General features: G+C 42.5%; 2 protein-coding genes across 3 annotated transcripts in view; both read right to left on the minus strand.

The window, feature by feature from the left end:
- Positions 1 to 19,098, minus strand: part of fam102ab (family with sequence similarity 102 member Ab) — an 82,943-nt gene extending 63,845 nt beyond the window's left edge. The window contains exons 1-3 of one of the 2 annotated variants that reach the window (XM_046290377.1): positions 18,417 to 19,098; positions 18,128 to 18,321; positions 14,339 to 14,681 (exon numbers count right to left, since the gene is read on the minus strand). In XM_046290377.1, coding sequence (XP_046146333.1) covers positions 14,339 to 14,484 — 146 coding nt within the window. In that variant the 5' untranslated portion in view covers positions 14,485 to 14,681; positions 18,128 to 18,321; positions 18,417 to 19,098. Of the gene's footprint in view, positions 1 to 14,338; positions 14,682 to 15,250; positions 15,347 to 18,127; positions 18,322 to 18,416 lie in introns of those variants that run through there. The other variant, XM_046290376.1, reaches the window with a different exon arrangement.
- Positions 19,099 to 19,414: 316 nt separating this feature from the next.
- Positions 19,415 to 20,882, minus strand: LOC123989395 (nuclear apoptosis-inducing factor 1-like). Its single transcript, XM_046290379.1, has 3 exons — positions 20,323 to 20,882; positions 20,012 to 20,056; positions 19,415 to 19,635 (listed from the first exon to the last, which is right to left on the minus strand). Exons 1-3 carry the CDS (start codon positions 20,765 to 20,767, stop codon positions 19,550 to 19,552), a joined length of 576 nt encoding a protein of 191 aa, XP_046146335.1. The 5' UTR covers positions 20,768 to 20,882; the 3' UTR covers positions 19,415 to 19,549.
- Between the last annotated feature and the right edge of the window lie 1,693 nt (positions 20,883 to 22,575).

A 22,575-nucleotide genomic window follows, 5' to 3' on the forward strand; every position in this document is an offset into this window, starting at 1 on the left:
AAAGGCCAGATTTGTGCAATATACGACTGATTGCTGTCCTATGGACAGAGTGTCCCACCTCAGCTGTAGATCTCTGCAGTTCATCCAGAGTGATCATGGGCCTCTTGGCTGCATCTCTGATCAGTCATCTCCTTGTATGAGCTGAAAGTTTAGAGGGACGGCCAGGTCTTAGTAGATTTGCAGTGGTCTGATACTCCTTCCATTTCAATATTATCGCTTGCACAGTGCTCCTTGGGATGTTTAAAGCTTGGGAAATCTTTTTGTATCCAAATCCGGCTTTAAACTTCTTCACAACAGTATCTCGGACCTGCCTGGTGTGTTCCTTGTTCTTCATGATGCTCTCTGCGCTTTTAACGGACCTCTGAGACTATCACAGTGCAGGTGCATTTATACGGAGACTTGATTACACACAGGTGGATTGTATTTATCATCATTAGTCATTTAGGTCAACATTGGATCATTCAGAGATCCTCACTGAACTTCTGGAGAGAGTTTGCTGCACTGAAAGTAAAGGGGCTGAATAATTTTGCACGCCCAATTTTTCAGTTTTTGATTTGTTAAAAAAGTTTGAAATATCCAATAAATGTCGTTCCACTTCATGATTGTGTCCCACTTGTTGTTGATTCTTCACAAAATATACAGTTTTATATCTTTATGTTTGAAGCCTGAAATGTGGCAAAAGGTCGCAAATTCAAGGGGGCCGAATACTTTCGCAAGGCACTGTATCTGGTACTGGTATTCCCTGTATGCACAGTAGCGCCATATTGATCTGGTACTGGTATACCCTGTATGTAGCTCCACATTGATCTGGTACTGATATTTTGTATGGATTTAACTCCTCTTTGTGTATCTATTTTATTCAAACTGTTTATTATTATTTTTTACATTTGCTTAGTCGGGAAGGGCTCATAAGCAAGCATTTCACAGTAAATTTTACACCAGTTGTATTCGTATTTAAAACACAAACAAAACAACAAGATACATGGAGAGTAGTGTGTGATTCCCCTCAAAAGGACATTGAGCTACTGTCTTTCTGCGATTCACTGCGCTGTCAAAAGAGACAAGAGAGTGAGAGTGAGGCAGAGAGAGAGAGAGAGAGAGAGAGAGTGAGGGTGGGTGGGAGAGAGAGAGAGAGAGAGAGAGAGAGGGGGGGGTGGGAGAGAGAGAGAGAGGGGTGAGGGTGGGTGGGAGAGAGAGAGAGAGAGGGAGAGAGAGAGAGGGGGTGGGAGAGAGAGAGAGGGGGGGTGGGAGAGAGAGAGAGAGAGAGAGTGAGGGTGGGTGGGAGAGAGAGAGAGAGAGGGAGAGAGAGAGAGGGGGGAGAGAGAGAGGGGGGGAGAGAGAGAGAGAGAGGAGAGAGAGAGAGAGGGGGGGGAGAGAGAGAGTGAGGGTGGGTGGGAGAGAGAGAGAGAGAGGGAGAGAGAGAGAGGGGGAGAGAGAGAGAGAGAGAGAGGGGGGGAGAGAGAGAGTGAGGGTGGGTGGGAGAGAGAGAGAGAGGGAGAGAGAGAGAGGGGGGTGGGAGAGAGAGAGAGAGAGGGAGAGAGAGAGGGGGGGTGGGAGAGAGAGAGAGAGCGAGAGAATACAGAGTAGTAATGTTCTGGGACATTTATTACATAACTCCCAGCGCCACCCCTTGTCCCTGTACACACACACACAGTTGTTGAGACCAAGGATTGCCTGATACAAGGAGATTGAGCCAACGCCACCATGGGACTATGAAAAACAGCCATGCCAATTATTTTGCTCACACAGTTCTGGAAAAAGCCTTTGAAGCACACAGCTATACCTATGTTAAATAACCTATTTTGAGAAGTGTGTTTGAGTTCCAAGTTCCTGTGTGTACACAAGGAATATGTATACTGTGAACAGCCATACAGTTTAACCATGGAATTGGTCAGTACAGCTCTGGTCACTGTGCTCAAACATGCACAGACCAGACAATACCAGACCAGACAATACCAGACCATACAATACCAGACCATACAATACCAGACCAGAAAATACCAAAACAGACAATACCAGACCAGACACTACCAGACCAGACAATACCAGACCAGAACAGACAATACCAGATCATACAATACCAGACCAGACAATACCAGACCAGAAAATAAAAAATAAAAAAAAATCAAATTTTATTTGTCACATACACATGGTTAGCAGATGTTAATGCGAGTGTAGCGAAATGCTTGTGCTTCTAGTTCCGACAATGCAGTGATAACCAACAAGTAATCTAACTAACAATTCCAAAACTACTGTCTTATACACAGTGTAAGGGGATAAGGAACATGTACATAAGGATATATGAATGAGTGATGGTACAGAGCAGCATACAGTAGATGGTATCGAGTACAGTATATACATATGAGATGAGTATGTAGACAATATACCAGACCAGACAATACCAGACCAGAACAGACAATACCAGACCAGACCAGACAATACCAGACCATACAATACCAGACCAGACAATACCAGACCAGACAATACCAGACAATATCAGACTAGACAATACCAGAACAGACAATACCAGACCAGACAATACCAGAACAGACAAAACCAGACCAGACAATACCAAACAATACCAGACAATACCAGACAATACCAGACCAGGCAATACCAGACCAGACAATACCAGACCAGACAATACCAGACCAGACAATACCAGACCAGACAATACCAGAACAGACAATACCAGACCAAACAATACCAGACCAAACAATACCAGACCATACCAGACAATACCAGACCGGACAGTACCAGACAATACCAGACCTTTACATTTAAGTCATTTAGCAGACGCTCTTATCCAGAGCGACTTACAAATTGGTGCATTCACCTTATGACATCCAAGTTAGAAGTTTACTCTTGGTCACTGCCAAAGAGACTGACCTTTCTGCCATCTTCAAACATCAACATTCTATCATTAAATGAGCTTGAGGCGAAGATCCTGATTCGATAACCCCTCCAATCTATCCTCCAATCACAACAATTATCCAAATATTGGAACTATCACCTTTTTTTTTTCTCTCTCCACAGAACACGTTGGTATCCAGTTGCTAAGCAACCATTGTTGTGAATGATATTGCGAACGCCTTGGATAATAGAAAAAGTTGTGCTGCCGTGTTTACTGACCTATCGAAAGCGTTCGACACTGATCAGGGAACTAAAAGAAGCGATCTTTCGATTGGACTGGGCTCTGACGTTTGCTTAGGGTTAAATCATTATCTCCATGAAAGATCCCGAGCCATCACGGCAGTATGGGAGGTTCTAGAGCTTCAGAAAGGTGGCCCGCTAGTCATTGGTACGAGCTATTGTTTACTATCTAGATCAATAACATCGATGATATTGTGAAAAACTGTCAAATTCATTTACACGCTTGCTATTGGCCAAGCATTTTCTAAATTTGAATTGACTTTCTGGTTCTGCAGAAGACACTTTCTGATCTTAAGTAGGAGCTAAAAATGCAAAAAAAAACAAATATATGCGCTTCTCTAAACTTCTCTAAACTACATCATTTTAATCTAAAAGAATATAAAAGTGTCTAAATGGTATAGAAGTTGAACTAGTTTGTTATAAATATCGTGTTATATGATGGTCTCTCATCTCCTGGCTGTCCTCTATCCTCTACAGCCTCTCCCGTCTGGTCTCTCTATCCTCTCCCATCTGGTCTCTCTCTATCCTCTCCAGCCTCTCCCATCTGGTTCTTTCTATCCTCTCCAGCCTCTCCCGTCTGGTCTCTCTACCCTCTCCAGCCTCTCCCGTCTGGTCTCTCTATCCTCCCCTCTCCCGTCTGGTCTCTCTAGCCTCTCCCGTCTGGTCTCTCTATCCTCTACAGCCTCTCCCGTCTGGTCTCTCTACCCTCTCCAGCCTCTCCCGTCTGGTCTCTCTATCCTCCCCTCTCCCGTCTGGTCTCTCTAGCCTCTCCCGTCTGGTCTCTCTAGCCTCCCCTCTCCCGTCTGGTCTCTCTATCCTCTCCAGCCTCTCCCGTCTGGTCTCTCTACCCTCTCCAGCCTCTCCCGTCTGGTCCCTCTACCCTCTCCAGCCTCTCCCGTCTGGTCTCTCTACCCTCTCCAGCCTCTCCCGTCTGGTCTCTCTACCCTCTCCAGCCTCTCCCGTCTGGTCTCTCTACCCTCTCCAGCCTCTCCCGTCTGGTCTCTCTATCCTCCCCAGCCTCTCCCGTCTGGTCTCTCTACCCTCTCCAGCCTCTCCCGTCTGGTCTCTCTACCCTCTCCAGCCTCTCCCGTCTGGTCTCTCTAGCCTCTCCCGTCTGGTCTCTCTACCCTCCCCAGCCTCTCCCGTCTGGTCTCTCTATCCTCTCCAGCCTCTCCCGTCTGGTCTCTCTACCCTCCCCTCTACCATCTGGTCTCTCTATCCTCTCCCGTCTGGTCTCTCTATCCTCCCCTCTCCCGTCTGGTCTCTCTAGCCTCTCCCGTCTGGGCTCTCTATCCTCCCCTCTCCCGTCTGGTCTCTCTACCCTCTCCAGCCTCTCCCGTCTGGTCTCTCTACCCTCCCCTCTCCCATCTGGTCTCTCTATCCTCTCCAATCTCTCTCTAACAAGGGATTTGAAAGTACTACCAGGCCCCTCCCCCACTGGATTTCATCCCCCCCTCTGTCTGCAGTGGAGGAGGTCTGGGGACTGGGTAGGAGAGGAGGATAAACTATGAAAGGAGAGAAAGAAGCAACATCCACTCTGGTGTGTCTCCTCTCTTTATCTAGGTCAGGATCATAGAGAGAGACCGTTGGGGTCTCTCTCTCTCTGATGGATAGAGACATAGTTAAACAATTATTAGGTCAATCCAATTGAAACTAAACTACATAATTTTAATCTAAATTAATATAAAATAATATTAGGGTTCAGTAACCATGGTGAATCAAATTGTATTAGGGTTCAGTAACCATGGTGGATCAAATTAGGGTTCAGTAACCATGGTGGATCGTATTAGGGTTCAGTAACCATGGTGGATCATATTAGGGTTCAGTAACCATGGTGGATCAAATTAGGGTTCAGTAACCATGGTGGATCGTATTAGGGTTCAGTAACCATGGTGGATCATATTAGGGTTCAGTAACCATGGTGGATCATATTAGGGTTCAGTAACCATGGTGGATCATATTAGGGTTCAGTAACCATGGTGGATCATATTAGGGTTCAGTAACCATGGTGGATCATATTAGGGTTCAGTAGCCATGGTGGATCATATTAGGGTTCAGTAGCCATGGTGGATCATATTAGGGTTCAGTAACCATGGTGGATCGTATTAGGGTTCAGTAACCATGGTGGATCATATTAGGGTTCAGTAACCATGGTGGATCATATTAGGGTTCAGTAGCCATGGTGGATCATATTAGGGTTCAGTAACCATGGTGGATCATATTAGGGTTCAGTAGCCATGGTGGATCATATTAGGGTTCAGTAACCATGGTGGATCGTATTAGGATTCAGTAACCATGGTGGGTCATATTAGGGTTCAGTAGCCATCATGTAGCATATTAGGGTTGAGTGCCTTTCTCAAGGGCACATGGACAGAGTTTTCACATTGTCGGGTCAGCTTTCAAACCAGCGACCTGCCGGTTACTAGTCCAACACTCTAACCACTAGGCTACCTGCCGGTTACTAGTCCAACCCTCTGACCACTAGGCTACCTGCTGGTTACTGGCCCAACCCTCTGACCACTAGGCTACCTGCTGGTTACTAGTCCAACACTCTAACCACTAGGCTACCTGCCGGTTACTAGTCCAACCCTCTGACCACTAGGCTACCTGCCGGTTACTAGTCCAACCATCTGACCACTAGGCTACCTGCTGGTTACTAGTCCAACTCTCTGACCACTAGGCTACCTGCTGGTTACTAGTCCAACCCTCTGACCACTAGGCTACCTGATTTTGTATGTTTGCCCACTGACAAAGAATAATTGTAATGGTTTACTTGAACAGTGAGAGACAGAATAAGAACAACATCCAGAAAAACACATGTCAAGAATGTTATAAATTGATTTGCATTTTAATGAGGGAAATAAGTAATTATTTAATCATTTACGTTAAAAGGATTTTTTTTAAAGACAATAAATTGACAACAATGTTTGGAAGCTTTTAAATGATATAAAAAGTCAACCGTATCTTTTCCAGTGATGAAGCAATGGATGTCTCATGGTGGCAGGAAGCAGTTAAGAGCGTGGTGCTCGTTCAAATCCCCTTGCCAACTAGCTGAAAAATCTGTCGATGTGTTAAGCAAGACACAACCCTAATTGCTCCTGTAATTTTCTCTGGATTAGAGTGTCTGCTAAATGAAGTCCCATAGATCCCTTCATTACAAAAGCTCTACTACAAGAGATTCCAAACCCATCCACAAGGTTTGTTAACTCGAAGTTCCTCGGGTCTCTACTAGGTAAATACACTTTATGTTTTATAAAAGGACCTCATGTTCTGGTCACAGTCGGGTAATTAAAAATATTGATTACCTTCTTACTGAAGAATGTAACGTTTTCTATTGAATCTGATTTTGATTTGATTGCGTCTTGTGAAAAGTAAATACAACTAAACTGTCAATTGAAACGTTAATGATATAGTATATACAAAAGGAGTCAACTTCGAGTACCTTTATCTCATGATCGTTTTGGCATTCAGGTCCAAGAAGGCACTTTCTGAGCAACATGGCCAAACATGTATGGAAAGTTGTGTTTAAATCAAAAAGGGATGCTGTCAAAAACTAATTGAATTCACATGGATAAAACAAACACACTCCACTAAGTTAACGGCTAGGCTAAAACCCACTCTACTAAGGTATGCTAGGCTAAACCCCATTCCACTAAGCTAACGGCTAGGCTAAAACCCACTCTACTAAGGTATGCTAGGCTAAACCCCATTCCACTAAGCTAACGGCTAGGCTAAAACCCACTCTACTAAGGTATGCTAGGCTAAACCCCATTCCACTAAGCTAACGGCTAGGCTAAAACCCACTCTACTAAGGTATGCTAGGCTAAACCGGACAGTACCAGACAATACGAGACCAGACAATACCAGACCAGACAATACCAGTCAATACCAGGCCAGACAATACCAGTCAATACCAGGCCAGACAATAACAGACAATACCAGACCAGGACAAAACCAGACCAGACAATACCAGACCAGACAATACCAGACCAGACAATACCAGACCAGACAATACCATACCAGACCAGACAATATCAGACCAGACAATACCAGACAATACCAGACCAGACAATACCAGACCAGACAGTACCAGACCAGACAAAACCAGACCAGACACTACCAGACCAGAACAGACAATACCAGACCAGACCAGACAATACCAGAACAGACAATAACAGGCCATACAATACCAGACCAAACAATACCAGACCGGACAGTACCAGACAATACGAGACCAGACAATACCAGACCGGACAGTACCAGATCAGACAACACCAGACCAGACAATACCAAACAATACCAGACCAGACAATACCAAACAATACCAGACCAGACAATACCAGACCAGACAATACCAGACCAAACAATACCAGACAATACCAGACCAAACAATACCAGACCGGACAGTACCAGACAATACGAGACCAGACAATACCAGACCGGACAGTACCAGATCAGACAACACCAGACCAGACAATACCAGTCAATACCAGGCCAGACAATACCAGTCAATACCAGGCCAGACAATAACAGACAATACCAGACCAGGACAAAACCAGACCAGACAATACCAGACCAGACAACACCAGACCAGACAATACCAGTCAATACCAGGCCAGACAATACCAGTCAATACCAGGCCAGACAATAACAGACAATACCAGACCAGGACAAAACCAGGCCAGACAATACCAGTCAATACCAGACCAGACAATACCAGACCGGACAATACCAGACCAAACAATACCAGACAATACCAGACCTGACAAATCCAGACCAGACAAAACCAGACCAGACAATACCAGACCAGACAATACCAGACAATACCAGACAATACCAGACCAGACAATACCAGACCGGACAATACCAGACCAAACAATACCAGACAATACCAGACCTGACAAAACCAAACCAGACAAAACCAGACCAGACAATACCAGACCAGGACAAAACCAGACCAGACAATACCAGACCAGGACAAAACCAGACCAGACATTACCAGGCCAGGACAAAACCAGACCAGACAATACCAGACCAGACAATACCAGACCAGACAAAACCAGACCAGACAATACCAGACCAGACAAAACCAGACCAGACAATACCAGACCAGACAAAACCAGACCAGACAGTACCAGACCAGACAAACCAGACCAGACAAAACCAGACCAGACAGTACCAGACCAGACAATACCAGACCAGACAAAACCAGACCAGACAATACCAGACCAGACAATACCAGACCTGAGACAAAACCAGACCAGACAATACCAGACCAGACAATACCAGACCTGACAAATCCAGACCAGACAAAACCAGACCAGACAATACCAGACCAGACAATACCAGACAATACCAGACAATACCAGACCTGACAAAACCAGACCAGACAAAACCAGACCAGACAATACCAGACCTGACAAAACCAGACCTGACAAAACCAGACCAGACAAAACCAGACCTGACAAAACCAGACCAGACAAAACCAGACCAGACAATGCCAGACCAGACAATACCAGACCAGACAATACCAGACCAGACAATACCAGACCAGGACAAAACCAGACCAGGACAAAACCAGACCAGACAATACCAGACCAGACAATACCAGACAATACCAGACCAGGACAAAACCAGACCAGACAATACCAAACCAGACAATATCAGACCAGACAATACCAGAACAGACAAGAAAATACCAGACCAGACAAGAAAATACCAGCCAAGACCATTTATGTACTGTAACTGTTATCTGCATTAGGCCCCGTATGTAAAACCCCAGCCTTCAACCTCATCCTCTATGCAAAACCCCAGCCTTCAACCTCATCCTCTATGTAAAACCCCAGCCTTCAACCTCATCATCTATGTAAAACCCCAGCCTTCAACCTCATTATCTATGCAAAATCCCAGTCTTCAACCTCATCCTCTATGCAAAACCCCAGCCTTCAACCTCATCTTCTATGCAAAACCCCAATCTTCAACCTCATCTTCTATGCAAAACCCCAGCCTTTAACCTCACCATCTACGCAAAACCCCCAGCTTTCAACCTCATTATCTATGCAAAACCAGTCACCACAACCGGCTACAACAGGACAGCCATTGACACCTGTGTGTGTGTCAGAGAGCTTAAAGTGTTATATATAGGCGCCACACACCGGGTCGCTAGCAGTGGCATAAGGTGAGACATCTGTCTTCTACTTAGAGTAGAGTTCAACTGACCTTCTTTACCAGTGACACATCCTTTGTTGTGCTTTGAAGAGTTTATAGGGTCAAGGATGTAAATGATGACACCAAGACCTCTCTAATACTACTACAATGACTTTGACTTATGACTTTGTATCTATTTTATATGGCAGTTAGGTGCTTTGCCTTTGACACATTTACAGTTTGCACCCAGACTACAAATGAGATTGGTTGGTTTGCAGAGCTGACAATCAAAGAGAAGCAACGTTAGGTCTGAGTCCTTCGATTCAGCGTTGCCTTGACAACATTACAGCAACATCTCCTCGTTGCTACCAAGTTGCCAACTCAGTCTCCTCCAGAGTCGAGACACACATCAACGTCTCTTTTTCAATTCAGGCCCTTTCATACATCCATATAGGCCCGAGAATCAGCGATGCAACAACAACCCTTTAAACACAGTCCCTAAGGGCTGGCAATAACATTGGCCAGTTCTGTAGTATCTAACCATGTATCTAATCCACTGTTTCAACCCTACACCCCGGACAATATTACATGAAGTGCTTTGATGACAGAGTTCTCCATTAAGCAAGGCAAAGGCCCACCCGGGGAAATGGGGGGGGGGGGGGGCACTGGGGAGACAGAACTGCATAATGCCCTGACAGATCTCGCTCTCTTTCTCTCTCTGCAGAGGCTAACTAGACCCTGGTGTCTTAATAATAATAATATATGCCATTTAGCAGACGCTTTTATCCAAAGCGACTTACAGTCATGTGTGCATACATTCTACGTATGGGTGGTCCCGGGGATCGAACCCACTACCCTGGCGTTACAAGCGCCATGCTCTACCAACTGAGCTACGTCATGTTAGGGGAGATAGTGGTGGATGAGATCATACAGTCAAGCAACATGGGATGAGAGGGGGAATGAAACAAAACAACCACAGCAGAGGACTAGGACTATAGGGCTGTAGCTAGTGAGGGGCTATGGTGAGGGGCTATGGTGAGGGGCTATGGTGAGGGGTTATGGTGAGGGGTTATGGTGAGGGTTTATGGTGAGGGGCTGTGGTGAGGGGCTATGGTGAGGGGCTATGGTGAGGGGTTATGGTGAGGGGTTATGGTGAGGGGTTAGGGTAAATGAACTTGGGCTAGTGTAGGGCTATAGTCACTGAGGTTGCATTAGGGTAAATGGACTTGGGCTAGTGTAGGGCTATAGTCACTGGGGTTACATTAGGGTAAATGGACTTGGGCTAGTGTAGGGCTATAGTCACTGGGGTTACATTAGGGTAAATGGACTTGGGCTAGTGTAGGGCTATAGTCACTGGGGTTACATTAGGGTAAATGGACTAAATGGACTTGGGCTAGTGTTAGGGCTATAGTCACTGGGGTTACATTAGGGTAAGTCACTGGGGTTACATTAGGTTGGGCTAAATGGACTTGGGCTAAATGGACTTGGGCTGTGTAGGGCTATAGTCACTGGGGTTACATTAGGGTAAATGGACTTGGGCTAGTGTAGGGCTATAGTCACTGGGGTTACATTAGGGTAAATGGACTTGGGCTAGTGTAGGGCTATAGTCACAGGGGTTACATTAGGGTAAATGGACTTGGGCTAGTGTAGGCCTATAGTCACTGGGGTTACATTAGGGTAAATGGACTTGGGCTAGTGTAGGGCTATAGTCACTTACATTAGGGTAAATGGACTTGGGCTAGTGTAGGGTACTGGGGTTACATTAGGACTATAGTCACTGGGGTTACATTAGGGTAAATGGACTTGGGCTATGGAGGGCTATAGTCACTGGGGTTACATTAGGGTAAATGGACTTGGGCTAGTGTAGGTCTATAGTCACAGGGGTTACATTAGGGTAAATGGACTTGGGCTAGTGTAGGGCTATAGTCACTGGGGTTACATTAGGGTAAATGGACTTGGGCTAGTGTAGGGCTATAGTCACTGGGGTTACATTAGGGTAAATGCAGGGGATGATCAACAGACTGCTTATCCCTGTTGTTGTGTCACCACTACTTAACAGGCCACTACTATAAATCAAATCACATTTTATTTCTCACATGCTTAGTAGACAACAGGTGTAGGCTAACAGTGAAATGCTTACAGGTCCTTTTCCAACAATGCAGAGTTAAAGATAAAAATAATTTAAACAAAAATAGAAATTGAGACACAAGGACTAAATACACAATGCATAACATGGCTATATACAGGAATTAGAAAATAACATGGCTATATACAGGAATTAGAAAATAACATGGCTATATACGGGAATTAGAAAATAACATGGCTATATACGGGAATTAGAAAATAACATGGCTATATACGGGAATGAGAAAATAACATGGCTATATACAGGAATTAGAAATAACATGGCTATATTGTCACGCCTTGGTCATTGTATTTTGTGTTTTTGTTATATGTTTGGGCAGACCAGGGTGTGACGTGGGTTTATATGTTGTTTTTCGTATTGGTGTTTGTAGTATTTGGGATCGCGGCTGATTAGGGGTGTTGTATAGGCTTGGCTGCCTGAGGCGATTCTCAATCAGTCAGGTGATTCTCGTTGTCTCTGATTGGGAACCGTATTTAGGCAGCCTGAGTTTCGCTTTGTATTTCGTGGGTGTTTGTTCCTGTCTTTGTGTAGTATTCACCAGATAGGCTGTAATTAGTTTCACGTTCCGTTTGTTGTTTTCGTCTTTAAGTTATTTCATGTACCGCGATTCTTTCATTAAAGTCATGAGTAACCTACACGCTGTATTTCGGTCCGACTCTCTTTCTTCAACAGACGAACGCCGTTACATATATATACAGGAATTAGAAAATAACATGGCTATATACAGGAATTAGAAAATAACATGGCTATATACAGGAATTAGAAAATAACATGGCTATATACAGGAATTAGAAAATAACATGGCTATATACAGGAATTAGAAAATAACATGGCTATATACAGGAATTAGAAAATAACATGGCTATATACAGGAATTAGAAAATAACATGGCTATATACAGGAATTAGAAAATAACATGGCTATATACAGGAATTAGAAAATAACATGGCTATATACAGGAATTAGAAAATAACATGGCTATATACAGGAATTAGAAAATAACATGGCTATATACAGGAATTAGAAAATAACATGGCTATATACAGGAATTAGAAAATAACATGGCTATATACAGGAAGTAGAAAATAACATGGCTATATACAGGAAGTAGAAAGTAACATGGCTATACACAGGAATTAGAAAATAACATGGCTATATACAGGAATTAGAAAACAACATGGCTATATACAGGAATTAGAAAACAACATGGCTATATACAGGAATTAGAAAATAACATGGCTATACACAGGAATTAGAAAATAACATGGCTATATACAGGAATTAGAAAATAACATGGCTATATACAGGAATTAGAAAATAACATGGCTATATACAGGAATTAGAAAATAACATGGCTATATACAGGAAGTAGAAAATAACATGGCTATATACAGGAAGTAGAAAATAACATGGCTATATACAGGAAGTAGAAAATAACATGGCTATATACAGGAAGTAGAAAATAACATGGCTATATACAGGAAGTAGAAAATAACATGGCTATATACAGGGAGTAGAAAATAACATGGCTATATACACGGAGTAGAAATCCATTAATATGTAGCCCACCCTGTCTGGGTGACATATATCAGACCCGCTACGGGGGTTTACAGCTGTTATCTAGATGAGAAGGAATGTTAGGCTCTGGAGTTCCAGAGGTATCTATGGATTTCAACATATCCCCCACACCTGTGATATAAATCACTGCATTTCAATGTATCACACAATAAAACACGGAGACACATACATGGTGTAAGAAGAGTGTAGGAATGCAATTAATTTAAATGAACCAAGCCTAGGAAGGCTAACTGTCCACCAGCATCTTGTCGGTCTACATTTGACATTTAACTCAAAACAAATGAGTAGGGCAAGAGTTGTTTGGAAAAGGTCACTGCCACCACTGTGTGCCAACTTGAATGCTGAGTGTGAGAGGCAAACGATAGGAAAATACACACAATCACAGCAAGCCTTTCAAAAGCAATACACTGATATAACCATCTGTGGCATTTACCTATCTGCCGGCACTTATTCATAATGTCTTGGAAACCATTGGTGTCAAATGGCAAGTTTAAAAAGTACCCTGAAAAGGTTGTTGTAGAAACTGTGGTATTACTGAATTATTACTATGTGTGGTATAGAAACAATTCATCTGTCACAATATGACATGGGATAAAATGGACATATCCCCATATCATTCCATTGATCAAACTGCTATAATTCTTATTTGGCATCTGTACACAGTAAAGGATCAGAAACAGGCAAAGCGTGACAAATCTGAAACAAAGAAACAAATAAGGCACAAGCCCTGACTACATTTTTGGCGGGGATCCAAGCAGCCAATTCACAGATCGGGAGATCCTATTATTCTCTTAGATAATATACACACTTAGAAAAAAAATTGATATCTAGAACCTAAAATGGTTCTTTGGCTGTACTCATAGGAGAACCCTTTAAAGAACTAGTTTTGGATCCAGGTAAAACCCTTTTGGTTCCAGGTAGAACCCTTTTCGGTTCTATGGTAGAACCCTTTCCAGGTAGAACCCTTTCCACAGACAGCTTAAGAACCCTTTTGTAACCTTTTTTTCTAAGAGTGTATGATGTTTAGAAAACTGATCTTGCTTATAAAAGCTACCTAATAATCCTGAAAGGTGTGATCAAACTGTCATATATTATGTATGTCTATTCAGGCTAATTCCTCTTGTACCTATATTGATCAAATCAAGCTTTCAGGACATTCAGGCAATAGCCTAGACTGGGTGCCAGTCTGTTTCTGCAAGACATAAGGAGTGGCAAGGAGTGGAATGATTGCTAAACAGACTGGTACACAGGCTAGCAATAACCTACCCCATGCACAAAATGCACAGTGGAAAAATACATGAGAATCGTTTTTACCTGGATGATGAGACGGCAAAGTCCCCACCGTCCAACAATCGGATCTTGCAAAAAAGTACCCCATTGACAAACGGTACGGCCGTGAGCTCGTCCAATGTAAAATAGATTTGAAACTTGAACCTCTTCTTTTTCATTAAAAATGCCATTGAGACGGTTGAAACAGGTGAACTTGAATATGTTGGCAGGTTTATTCAGCAGAAATAGTCCTAAATTAAATGTTTGGGATTGACAAACAAAAAGGATAGGAAATTAAACAAAGTATTAATTTCGTTTTTAAATCAGGAGCTTGCAAGTTCTTGATTTTTTGGCTCAGCATCTCTGATGACCCAGTGTTGACTCGGACCTGTAGCAGGAAAAAAAATAACAACAGGTGCTTTACGATCATATACTGAAGAGTGCAAGCACATCTTATTGGTTATCCCTCATTTTTCTCACATATAGGTTAAAAGCCTTTCATGAAATATAACAACCAGATTATTGTAGTGATATTCATAGCCGATTATTATACTTATATTCAATCAGGGCAACGTCAGAGAAAATAGTTTGAAGGCATATCCTACACCCGAACACATGCTTTGTTGAGATGTTCTCTTGGCTTCTCTTTACACCCTGTGTTGGTTATGGGACTTAGACATAAAGTATCTACATCATTCCCCAAACCACACGTTAATTCGCAACTCGTGATTTTTAGGTAGTCGGCGTCAGTAAAGTAGATACAAAAAGGAAAGGGTAGTTCCACCCATGATCTATTCGATTCTTGTGCATTACATGAATCGTACCAAGTATTTCTTACCAACCCTCCACGCAAACACAAGCGCATGTCAACCAGAGAACGAGGTGAATTAACAGAAAGTATACAGACACAATTACAACTAAGACACTCTAATATGTCAAAGAAAGTAATAGTTTTACCTCATATTCAGAGAGGACAACGTGACATCTCACAGTCCAGCAACACTGACATTCATACTTTACTTTGAACCGTTGTGGGCTGTTCTTGACTCTAGTCCCTCCTATCTTCTAAATATAAATCGAGATGCTATAAGCACCGCCTTCGGCTCAGAGAATCGTGTAGATTACTTTTTGCATTATGTATAATAAATAACCTGAATTGATAGACAGTATTCACAAACATAAACGTCTTAGAAATTACAATCAATTTATTTTAACCACCCAAAAGTTATATAATTTTCAGTTAATTAAATACTCATAAATCCACATTTTCTGGGGAGAAAATGATCATGTTCTTCTACTAGCCTATTATCAATATGTGAAAACATCAAAGTACGTTAATGTGTAGAGTACTCGTCTAAAATAAATAACCTTCACACTGTCATGTCAAATTGTGATTAGTTAAATCTTAACATAGAGCGCCATCTGCTGGTAATTGTAACATTGACGTTGCATCCTAATTTGTATTGAGTCAGTGTTAGCCTACATTTTACAGTCAGTCGTGTCAGTGCCAGCAAACTGTATTTTCCATCAAACCCAACCAAATCATGAGAAAACAAAAAGGTAATTACTTAACACATTTGAAAGAATTTACAAAAAAACAGAGCAAACTAGAATGCTACAGTAATTGGCCCTAAACAGAGAGTACACAGTGGCAGAATACCTGACCACTGTGACTGACCCAAAATTAAGAAAATCTTTGACAGACTCAGTGAGCATAGCCTTGCTATTGAGAAAGGCCCCCAAAGGCAGACCTGGCTCTCAAGAGAAGACAGGCTATGTGCACACTGCCCACAAAATGAGGTGGAAATTGAGCTGCACTTCCTATCCTCCTGCCAAACGTATCACCATATTAGAGACACATTTCCCTCAGATTACAGACACACAAAGAATTAAAAAACAAATCAAATTTGAGTAAACTCCCATATCTATTGGGTGAAATACCACCATGTGAATTCACAACAGCAAGATTTGTGACCTGCTGCCACAAGAAAAGGGCAACCAGTGAGGAACAAACATCATTGTAAATACAACCTATATTTATGTTTATTTATTTTCCCTTTTGTACTTGAACTATTTGCACATCATTACAACCCTGTATATATACATATGACATTTGAAATGTCTTTATTCTTTAGGAACTTTTGTGTAATGTTTACTGTTAATTTTGAATTGTTTATTTCACTTTTATTTATTTATGATTTATTTATTATCTATTTCACTTGCTTTGGCAATGTAAACATAAACTCAGCAGAAAAAGAAACGTCCCTTTATAAGGACCCTGTCTTTCAAAGATAATTCATAAAAATCCAAATAACTTCACAGATCTTCATTGTAAAGAGTTTAAACACTGTTTCCCATGCTTGTTCAATAAACCATAAACAATTAATGAACATGCACCTGTGGAACGGTCGTTAAGACACTAACAGCTTACAGACGGTAGGCAATTAAGGTCACAGTTATGAAAACTTAGGACATTAAAGAGGCCTTTCTACTGACTCTGAAAAACACCAAAAGAAAGAACCCCAGGGTCCCTGTTCATCTGCGTGAAAGTGCCTTAAGCATGCTGCAAGGAGGCATGAGAACTGCAGATGTGGCATGGTCAATAAAATACAATGTTCGTACTGTGAGATGCCTAAGACAGCAATATAGGGAGACAGGACAGACAGCTGATCGTCCTCGCAGTGGCAGACCACGTGTAACAACACCTACACAGGATCGGTACATCCGAACATCACACCTACGGGACAAGTACAGGATGGCAACAACAACTGCCCGAGTTACACCAGGAACGCACAATCCCTCCATCAGTGCTCAGACTGTCCGCAATAGGCTGAGAGAGGCTGGACTGAGGGCTTGTAGGCCTGTTGTAAGGCAGGTCCTCACCAGACATCACCGGCAACAACGTCACCTATGGGCACAAACCCACCGTCGCTGGACCAGACAGGACTGGCAAAAAGTTCTCTTCACTGACGAGTCGCGGTTTTGTTTCACCAGGGGTGATGGTCGGATTGTGTTTATCGTCGAAGGAATGAGCATTACACCGAGGCCTGTACTCTGGAGCGGGATCGATTTGAAGGTGGAGGGTCCGCCATGGTCTGGGGCGGTGTGTCACAGCATCATCGGACTGAGCTTGTTGTCATTGCAGGAAATCTCGATGCTGTGCGTTACAGGGAAGACATCCTCCTCCCTCATGTGGTACCCTTCCTGCAGGCTCATCCTGACTTGACCCTCCAGCATGACAATGCCACCAGCCATACTGCTCGTTCTGTGTGTGATTTCCTGCCAGACAGAAATGTCAGTGTCCTGCCATGGCCAGCAAAGAGTCCGGATCTCAATCCCATTGAGCATGTCTGGGACCTGTTGTATCAGAGAGTGAGGGCTAGGGCCATTCCCCCAGAAATGTCCAGGAACTTGCAGGTGACTTGGTGGAAGAGTGGGATAACATCTCACAGCAAGACCTGGCAAATCTGATGGAGTCCATGAGGAGATGCACTGCAGTACTTAATGCAGCTGGTGGCCACACCAGATACTGACTGTTACTTTTGATTTTGAACCCCCTTTGTTCAGGGACACATTATTCAATTTCTGTTAGTCACGTCTGTGGAACCTGTTCAGTTTATGTCTCAGTTGTTGAATCTTATGTTCATACAAATATTTACACAGGTTAGGTTTGCTGAAAATAAACGCAGTTGACAGTGAGAGGACATTTCTTTTTTAAATTAATATGTTTCCCATGCCTATAAAGCCCTTAAATTGAAATTGACTACGGGAAGGGTACACACCAGTTTGGCCCACGTGTTGAGGATCAGCGTGGCCGGAGGTGCTGTTGCCTACCTTCATCATCTGGGTCAGCTCGTCAGGAAGTCTAGGACACAGTTGCAGGGGGGTTCAGAGCTTTGTGATGAGCTTGGAGGGCACTATGGCTTTGAAGGCTGAGCTGTAGTTGATGAACAGCATTCTTACATAGGTATTCCTCTTTTCCAGGTGGGATAGGGCAGTGTGCAATGGCGATTGCGTCGTCCGTGGATCTGTTGGTACGGTATGCAAATTGTGGTGTAGGTGATATGAACACTTCATGATGACAGAAGTGAGGGCTATGGAGTGAGTCATTTAGTTCAGTTACCTAGCTTTTTGGGGTACAGGAACAATGATGGACATTTTGAAGCAAGTGAGGACAACAGTCTGGGAAAGAGAGGTTGAATATGTCCAGAAACACTCCAACCAGCTGGTCTGCACATGCTCTTTGGATGCTGTAGAGTACCATAAAACATAGAGAACAGGTTAAAAAAGACTAAAGGAAAAACTCATATTTTATGGTATCATTTAAAGAAAGAGTTTATTTTTGTTGCATTGATTTTGAAAATAATCAGCAAATTCTGCACAGAGATAAAAATGTGATGTAACTATGGCCCACTGGCTGTAAAGAAAAAAAAGTATTTAATTCCAAAATCAATCTAGCCATGCTGACTAAGAAGAAAAAGGGTTATGACAATCCGGTATACTCTTTTTAGTCAGTATGGCTAGGGTCAATTACACCAATCAATAGCAGAAAATGTCAACTTCATTTTACAACCAATACAGCAACTTATCTCTATCTAGATATGTATTTCTAGAACTACAACCCTAAACCTAAATGCTTGTTCTAAGGCAACTTATTACAATTCTCTTTCTCACAAACATGAGCAAGCTCACAAATGCATTTCATACACCCTCTCTCATTCACACACACACACACTTTCTCATTCTCTCTCTCACACACACAAACAAACAAACACACACACATACACACACACACTGAGTCTTTATTAGCCTTCGTCTGCTGGCTGTGGAGGCGGGGTCTTGGGCCTCTGTTCTGAACCCTCTGCAGCAGCCCCAGAGCTGTTGTTGGAGTTGTCAGTCCCGCTCTGCAGGAACTTCCTCAGGTCCTTGAGAGCAGGCCTCATCATCTGAACCAGGGCCAGCAGGGCTGCCTGGGTTCCCTCCAGGGCCTGGGCCTGCCTCTCCTGGGCGTAGGCCTGTGCTTCCTGGGACCTCCGGATCATCTGCAGCAGCTCGTTCTGGCCCTCCAGGTGCTGGGCAATCTGCCTCACGTGCACATTGGTGACCCGCTGTTCTTGGAGGAGCCGGGCTGAGTTGAGGGCGATGCGGCTCTTCAGCTCCTGGGGCTTGGCCTGGCTGTGTGGTGGAGAAGTCGACACTGACGTCAGCATCTCCACCGGATGCGACTCCACAGCAGTCACCACGGTGGGCGTGGCTTCAGTGGTGGTGCAGTACTCCACCACACCGCCTTCTTCCAATGTGTGGTATGTGGTCTCGACTGGTGGAAAGAAAGATGGTTTTGCCTGTAAGTATAGGATTATTCACTACTGGTCTTGGACATATACAGGCTGATTCAACTATTCATCAAGACCCTTGATTAGCTGAATGATTCAGCCTGAGAATCAGACAGAGTCCAATGTGGCTCTGTTGGTAGAGCATGGTACTTCCAACACTAGGGGTGTGGGTTTGATTCCCATGGGGGACCAGGGCAAAAAATTATGAAAATGTATGCACTCAGTACTGTAAGTTGCTCTAGATAACAGCATCTGTTAAATGACTGAAATATAAATGCATTAGTGCTGTGGGGGGGGGGGGCTGCACACCCTATTGTTCACCTCAAGTAAAGTTCAAAAGAAATTATAATGCCAAACATTTCAAACCTTGGAATAAACTACTTACCATCTAATTTAGTCTCCTCACATGATGCTGAAGCTGTCTGAAGGCCTATACATATCAGAGAAAGAAAAGGTCAGGAGAGGAAATTGTAAAGAAAAAGTGTGTTTTGAAAAGATTAAGCAATGTATTGAAGCAATGTTTTTCCTTTAATTTTGGGTGGCAATCTGAATAAATGGCTATTGCGACATAAATAACATTATTTACATATATTCACACTATTAGTGTGTAACATTGGAGGTGACGAACAGTAATTCACTCTAGCTCTTTATGCAAATTTCATTACAGTCTGGTTAAAAATATTGTGAAAATCGTACTCTCTGTGAGTGTCACGGTGGTGGCTGAACTCATAGTAACAGGTAAAGTTATCTCAGCATCTGGGTCTCCAGTAGGTAAACTGATGATAGTCGCCTCTCCCAAAAGGTTACAAATACGCTGCTGCATAGCAGTGAGGATGACGTGAACCGGAGTGCAGTCGGTAGTGGTCTCCTCAATTGCCGCCCTAGCCTGGGCCACTTTTCGCCTCACCTCGGTCTTCATATCCGACCACTTCTTCTTGACTTCAGCCAACTCTCTTGGGCATGTTGTTACAGCGTTCACCTTCTTCAGAATTTCTATCCACGCGTTATTCTTTGCTATGTGAGTGACTCCAGCATTGAAGTGGTTAACGAGTGTGTGCTTTTGTTTCTCTATTTCCTCCACAATAATTTCGACCTCCCTCTCTGAAAAATTCATTTTTCTTTTTTTTGTATTCGATGCCATATTTGAATAAATTCCTGTTTTTAAAATACAATTGTGCGTATTGTACGCAAAAATAGTAGGATTTACTCAATTGATCTGCGCAACGTAATGGCTTCCAGAATCGGCTTCTTCTTCTTCTTCCTACAAACAACGCTTACGTTCGTTGTGCATAGATCTCCGCCCAACCTACCAATGTAGCGCCATGATTGGTTACATTCTGAGGTTCCTCCAGTTTTACCTGCTACCGTTGGCTAAACCAAATGCCAATCGTTAATCCTCACAAAACGATTTATTTTTGTAGTACAAATAACAACAAATTGATAAAATTATAACATTGCATTAATATATACAATAGGCTATGTTGTGATGTGGATGTTTTGTCATGAGATGGTGAGTCTAGTCATTATGTTTTCATTTACGTATTTAAATTCACCGGTTTCCTTGTGGGTCTGACAAATGTACATTTAACGATGGTGATTGGCTACTGGACCTTTCCATCATGCGCATTCCAACACCCTCCCCATTCAGACGTCGCGCTTTTCCAGTCACTCTTTGAACGAGTTCGTTTTGCATGGCCCGGTGCCACAGGGGGAGGGGTTTTAATTTTAGACCATGTCATCAAAGATTTTAATAACTAAGCCAAGATAGACCAGTGCCTGTCGTTATCAAATGGAACACATTTGTCATAGTGGGCAGAAAAAGCAAGGAGGTGGGCAGGCCTATTTCTATTTTGTTCTGTTTATCAAAAGTGTTGGAAAAATTGTCAATAATCAACTGACTGGCTTTCTTGATGTCTATAGTATTCTCTCGGGTATGCAATCTGGTTTCCACTCAGGTTATGGTTGACTTTTAAAAAATGGTTTCAACAGCTTTCTTTTTAGAAGAATGTTGGATGGTCTTAATGTACTGCTCGAATTCCTTATAGAAAACACAGAAGAGTGTTTTTTATGAGTGAATTTACATTTATGAATATGCAATCTTTACATAAGCACAATTAGATTTATGAGGTGAAATTGTTTAAAAAAAATCCTTATTATGGTTAAGGAAACCGAGCAAGCACATTCGCCCATAAAAAAAAAAGTCATCAAGAATATTAACAATTATAAAACTGAATATCTTTCCATAATTGTTTTACATGTAGACAATGCCAAAATAAATGCTAAACTGTTTCTGGATGCTCAACACAAAAAGTACAGTCAATGTTAATGTCTTTTTAAAGTTTCTTCGAGTAATGATTCGCAAGCTAATACTTATGGATCATTCTGAAAGAGACCTAATTTGACCTTGTTAACAAGCAGGTATTTGTGTGGTAATAACCATACTTTTTTCCAACAAATATTAGTGATCAATGTAAGTTGTGAAATAAGGAATGGATACAATATCCCTTTGAAATAAAGCACTTATAGATCTGTTGTTTTGAGGGGGCAAGGAGAAACCAACATTTTCCTATTGGTGAGTCAACTGGATTAAGCAAGGGTAGGTCAAGAAGATGAGGTCTGGCTACACCTCTAAACAACATGAGAGTTCCAGATGGAATAGCATCAAATACTATGCCGAACTCTCTAGGTGTAACAGGGATATTGTAACGAGATAAAAAATTCCTCACAATTGAGTAACAATCCTTCTGCATTAAAAAGTTTACTCACCACCAGGATATGATTATTAAACCAGTTCTTAAAAAATAAAGACTTGTTTCTATGCAAAATAACCTTATTGTTCCAAATTAAATACCTATGTGGGGGGAAATTATGTTTATATATTAACGACCACACTAAGAATACTTGTCTATGAAAAGCAGATCATTTTGTAGGAATCTTATCAATGTTTTA

The sequence above is a fragment of the Oncorhynchus gorbuscha genome, linkage group LG11 (assembly GCF_021184085.1).
Source record: "Oncorhynchus gorbuscha isolate QuinsamMale2020 ecotype Even-year linkage group LG11, OgorEven_v1.0, whole genome shotgun sequence".
In the NCBI taxonomy this organism is placed as follows: Eukaryota; Metazoa; Chordata; class Actinopteri; order Salmoniformes; family Salmonidae; genus Oncorhynchus; species Oncorhynchus gorbuscha.

Coding starts and splice junctions, on each gene's coding strand:
- LOC123989395 (XM_046290379.1), bottom strand. CDS start 20,767: ATGGCATCGAATACAAAAAAAAGAAAAATGAATTTTTCAGAGAGGGAG. Junction 20,057..20,322: donor CACCGTGACACTCACAGAGA/GTACGATTTTCA, acceptor TGATATGTATAG/GCCTTCAGACAGCTTCAGCA. Junction 19,636..20,011: donor TGAGGAGACTAAATTAGATG/GTAAGTAGTTTA, acceptor CTATACTTACAG/GCAAAACCATCTTTCTTTCC.